Source organism: Garra rufa, chromosome 4 (assembly GCF_049309525.1).
Source record: "Garra rufa chromosome 4, GarRuf1.0, whole genome shotgun sequence".
Taxonomy (NCBI): domain Eukaryota; kingdom Metazoa; phylum Chordata; class Actinopteri; order Cypriniformes; family Cyprinidae; genus Garra; species Garra rufa.
The window spans coordinates 21,136,060-21,141,709 of NC_133364.1; the positions used below are offsets into that span (position 1 = coordinate 21,136,060).

General features: G+C 28.3%; 1 protein-coding gene across 1 annotated transcript in view; it reads right to left on the reverse strand.

Moving 5' to 3' along the window:
* Nucleotides 1-2,042: 2,042 nt before the first annotated feature.
* The window catches only part of hgfa (hepatocyte growth factor a), a 32,991-nt gene continuing 29,383 nt past the window's right edge, over nucleotides 2,043-5,650 (reverse strand). Inside the window, exons 17-18 of the mRNA XM_073838291.1 lie at nucleotides 3,659-3,801; nucleotides 2,043-3,580 (exon numbers count right to left, since the gene is read on the reverse strand). Coding sequence (XP_073694392.1) covers nucleotides 3,398-3,580; nucleotides 3,659-3,801 — 326 coding nt within the window. The 3' untranslated portion in view covers nucleotides 2,043-3,397. The remainder of the gene's footprint in view (nucleotides 3,581-3,658; nucleotides 3,802-5,650) is intronic.

Sequence of the window (5,650 nt, forward strand, 5' to 3'; positions counted from 1 at the left end):
AGAAGAACAGTATTTATCTGAAATAGAAATATTCTGTAACGGTATAAATGTATTTACCATCACTTTTGATCAATTTAAAGCATCCTTGCTAAATAAAAGTATTAATTTCTATCATTTCTTTATTTTAGATCAAATAAATGCAGGTTTGGTGAGCCAAAGAGAATTCTAAAAAACATTAAAAATCAAAGACTTTTGACTGGTAGTGTATATTAGCTTTATTTCAGTCAACAAGGACTTTTGGATTATCTTTCTTTATGATTTCAAGTAAAAAAAAAAAAAAAAAAAAAAAAAAATTATATATATATATAGAATTTTTACATTTTTCTTTTTTTTCTTTTAATTTGTTTTAGTTTTAGTTAAGGTACTTCAACTTATTTCAGTTTATATGTTTATCTAATATTTATATTAGCTTTATTTAAATTAACAAAATCAAATAGATTTAATAATTTAATAGTTTTAGCTAATAGCATTAGTGAATGGGAAATGCAATACTATAAATTACCAAAAAAGATTTTTGGATTGTCTTTCTTTACATTTTTAGAATCGTTTTTAATCGTTTTTTTTTTTTTTTACATTTGTAAATTTGAGTAATTTAGTATTTTTTATTATTTTTTAAAGGTTTTTAAGCTTTATTTTTAGTTTAAGTTAATGTACTTCATCTTACTAATTCTTAAAAAAGAACATTAAAAATCTTTTGACTGGTAGTGTATATATAACAATGACTTTTGGATTATCTTTCTTTGTATTTTCAAAATCATTTTTTTTTGTAATTTTGTTATGTGCTTTTGACATTATTATTATTATTATTATTATTATTATTATTATTATTATTATTATTATTATTTTCTTTTTACAACTTTTTTAAGATTTAGTTTTAGTTTTAGTTAAAGCACTTAAATTTATTTCAGTTAGTTGCAGTTATTTCAGTTACTACAGATTACCAAAAAAAATACTTTTGGATTATCTTTCCTTACATTTCCAAAACCTTTCCAAAAGTTTTAGTCATTTTATTATGTGCTTTTGACATTTTAATTATTAAAAAAAAGCCTTTTTAAGCTTTATGTTCAGTTTAAATTAATGTACTTCAGCTTATTAATTCTTTTAAAAAACAAATAAAAAATCTTAATGTTCAAAAACTTTTGACTGGTATTTTAGTCATTTTGTTATGTGCTTTTGACATTTTATTATTATTATTATTATTTGAAGCTTTTTTTAAAGATTTATTTTTATTTTTAGTTAAGGTACATCAATTTAGTATTACAATTATTTCAGTTACTATAAATGACTATAAATTAAACATTTTACTGTTCCAAAACTTTTGATTGGTAGTGTTTATTAGCTTTATTTCAATTAGTCTTTCTTTATATTTTCAAAATATTTATTTTTAAGTTTTAGTCATTTTGTTATGTGCTTTTGACATTTATATTATTTTCAAAAACTTTTTTAAGCTTTATTTTTTAGTTTAAGTTAATGTACTTCATCTTATTTCAGTTAGTTGCTAAGGCATGTTTAATTTTATCTAATATTTATATTTATTTTAAGTTTTAGTCATTTTATTGTGTGCATTTGTCATTTTCAGTTTTTTTAAGCTTTAATTTTAGTAAGATTCCTTCAACTTATTTCAGTTAGTTGCCAAGCCACGTTTTTAAAATTTTATCTAATATTTATATTAGCTTTATTTCAATTAACAAAATATTTTTTTTTATAGTTTTTGAGAGGGAATTTCAATACTACAAATGACCAAATAAATAAATAAAATAATAATAATAATAATAATAATAAAAGACTTTTAGATTATCTACCTTTATATTTTCAAAAATATTTTAAGTTTTAGTCATTTTATTATTATATGCATTTGTCATTTTCAGTTTTTTAAGCTTTATTATTTTTAGTCAGAGTCCTTCAACTTATTTCAGATAGTTGCGAAGGCAAATATTTATCTAATATTTATATTAGCTGTATTTCAAATAACAAAAACAATTTTTAATTTAAGTTAACATGACTAGTGAGTGAAAACTGCAATATTACAAATTACAAAAAAAAACTTTTGTAAAAGGTTTTAATTATTCCAAATAAAAAAACATCACAGGTATATTATATTTTAAAAAGTACAAAAAATACAAAACAGTCTATAAAAATAGTGTTAAAAATAACAGCAGCCTAGATATTCAATATTAAGACCATTGATGGCAGCAGCGCAAAGAGGAAATCACAAAACCGGTGTTAACAATACAAAACAAAGTGTGAAAACGTATAAAATGTAAAAAAACAGCCACCTCATATACACAGCAAACATAATATTTACAATAAAATACATTTTCGTATTCAAACGCTCGTTAAAACAGTTACCCTGCCTGTTGTCATCTGCATTACTCTATTTAGTACTGCAATTGTGACTAAACTTGGACTTAAAAGACCCTCCACAAGGAACGCCGCACACATGTGCAGCTTATAAACCTTCGGGGAGCCGTCTTTGAGTCGAAAAAACACTGTTATGGCCCAATATTTTCCTTTAAAGACATATCGTCCATTTGTTTGGTTTACAAATGTTATGTTTCAAATCTACACGCCAGATTAAACACAATAAACACTTCTGTTGCCATGACTTTGGTCGATCTATAAAATAAATACTTCGCGAACTGCATAAAAAAAATCGACAGATATATTACACCATGTGAAAGGAAAGACCTTCAGATGCTTGTAATTTCAGATCTATAAGACCCACGGATGTATAGAGTGACATTAGCACACTCTTTGGAGTGCAGTACACGAAACAGCCCCAAAGGGGCCACAGAACGCTCCAAACTGGAGAAAGGCAAGGTGCGAAACAATAAACGTCACTGAACCCTTCTGGATGATTGCTGCTCCGAATCGGATTCGAAAAGTTGCACCTGAAATGCCTTCAGAATGACAAAAAAAGTGATAAAATGGCTGAAAAATGCACCCAAGTGAAAAAACGAAAACTCCGTCCTGTCTGAAAACGCTGGGTTATTGCCATCTTCAAGTATCTCCAGGGAATGACATTTAGAACAACATCTGCTCTGGTCTGAGGCAAATATGTCCGTAAGGATTGACACCACAGTTCTTCTAATTGCTTTTCTTTCGTCATTTATCCATCTGTCCTTCATTTATAAAGGCTAAATCACCAGCCACAACAATCTCCTAAAGAGTTCAGAAGCTGTCACTTGTCGAGCTGTTTGTTTGCGAAAACATCAGATATTGTCTTGCAACCTTTCCGTTCCAGTGGTTTCAATTTAAGCTAAACAACAAACTAACCTCCGGCCTCCAAGTTGTTTGTATACCAGTAATACAGCAACCATGGTCTTCATTTCGTAGATGCTAAAAACGGTCACGCACCATGAGTTCCATTCACCACATCTGTGGAAAAAATAATCATCTAGTAACTTATTTCCATGTCTGAATAGTATTTGAAGACTTTGCGGATCCATTCAGAGTAGAAGGCCACGTTGACGAAGACGGCAGGACGTCTGGCGACGGCACATCCACGGCCGTTGATACTCACGCCCACTATGACCTTGCTTTCTCCTTCCTGGCAAACCAACGGACCACCGTAGTCTTTCTGTAAGAGGTGAATCGATTAGAATAGAGGAAACGAACACCCTCATCTGAAATGATACAGGATCAAACTCGTACGTACCTCACAAACACCTTGGTCTCTTTTGCCTCCAGCGCAGATTTTGGTTTCTGTGATGGGGAGGATACCCTTGTGGCTTTGGGAACACCTCTTGTTGCTGATGATTGGAAGTCCTACCATCTTTAGGCTGCCCTCGTGACCTGTGCCTAATAAAGAGGTCAAAGGGTCAGTTGTAATAGAAATGTAATGGTTTGAAAAGGTCTGAATGCAAAATCAATTATCTTCATTTATTTGGCGCTATGTGTCTAAATCACCACAGGAAATGTGAGCTGAGAATGTTTAGTTTGTGCTGGTGCGTGTTTTAATGATGTTGAGTCACTTGAAATATTTATTTGTGGATCTTGTTCTTGTTCCACAAGATACAAACATGAGGGAAAAAAGCCATAAATCGTTGGGATTATTATTGAGGTCATCTGAATGCATTCTGAAGACTAGGGTTTTCAGATTTTATATATTTTTATATTTTATACTGCCATTTTTATTAAGCAAATTCATATGTGGAAAATATTTAAGTAAATAATTAAGTTGATAATGTTTGGGATTAGTAAGTTTTTTTTTTAAGTCTCTTATGCTCATTAAAGTTTAATTTATTTCATAAAAAAATACAGAAAAAAGTAATATTTAAGTAAATAATTAAGTTGATAATGTTTTGGGATTAGTAAGATTTTAAAAGTCTCATCAAAGTTCTATTTATTTGATCAAAAATACAGAAAAATATTAGCAATATTATGAAATATTATTGCAATTCAAAATGACAGATTTTTAGTTGAATATACTTTAAAATATAATTTATTTCTGTGATGCAAAGCTGAATTTTCATCAGCCATTACTCCAGTCTTCAGTGTCACATGATGCTTCAGAAGTCATTCTAATATACTGATTTATTACTTTTTTTATCAATGTTGGAAATAGTTGTGCTGCTTAATATTTTTTTGGAAGCTGTGATACTTTTTCAGAAGTCTTTGATGAATTAAATGTTAAAACAAACAGCATTTATTTAAAATAGACATTTTTACTAATAACATACAGTGCCCTCCACTAATATTGGCACCCTTGGTAAATATGAGCAAAAGTGGATGTGAAAATAAATCTGCATAATTTATCCTTTTGATCTTTCATTCAAGAAATTCACAAAATTCTAACCTGTCATTGAAGTAAATCAATAGAGCCTAGGGGTGAAATCTCACTATGAAATAAATGTTTTTCTCTAGTTCACGTTGGCCACTATTATTGGCACCCAGTTATAGCAACGTCGTTTTTTTTTCTGTATTTTTAATCAAATAAAGCCTTGATGAGTAGAAAAGTCTCATTTAAAAAGCATTAAAAATCTTACTGATCCTAAACTGAAGCTGTTTTGAAGACAAGGGTTTTTATAGTTTATATATTTTTAGATTTTATACTGCCATTTATTAAAGCACATTTTATGTGGAAAATATTTAAGTAAATAATTAAGTTGATAATGTTTGGGGCTAGTAAGATTTTTAATGATTTTTAAGTCTCTTATACTCATTAAAGTTCTATTTATTTGAAATAAAATACAGAAAAAAAGGTAATATTATGACAGATTTTTATTTTAATATACTTTAAAATATAATTTATTTCTGTGATGCAAAGCTGAATTTTCATCAGCCATTACTCCAGTCTTCAGTGTCACATGATGCTTCAGAAGTCATTCTAATATACTGATTTATTACTTTTTTTTTTATCAATGTTGGAAACACTTTTGCTGCTTAATATTTTTTGGAAGCTGTGATACTTTTTCAGAAGTCTTTGATGAATTAAAAGTTAAAAAGAACAGCGTTTATTCAAAATAGAAATCTTTAGTAATAATATAAGTCTTTTTATCAATTTAACACATCCTTGCTGAATAAAAGTATTAATTTCTTTCAAAGAGAGAAAGAAATAAATTACTAAAAAAATTACTAACCGCAAACTTTGAACAAAGTGTTTATTGTTACAAAAGTTTTTCAAAAGTCTTATTTATCAAAGAATCCT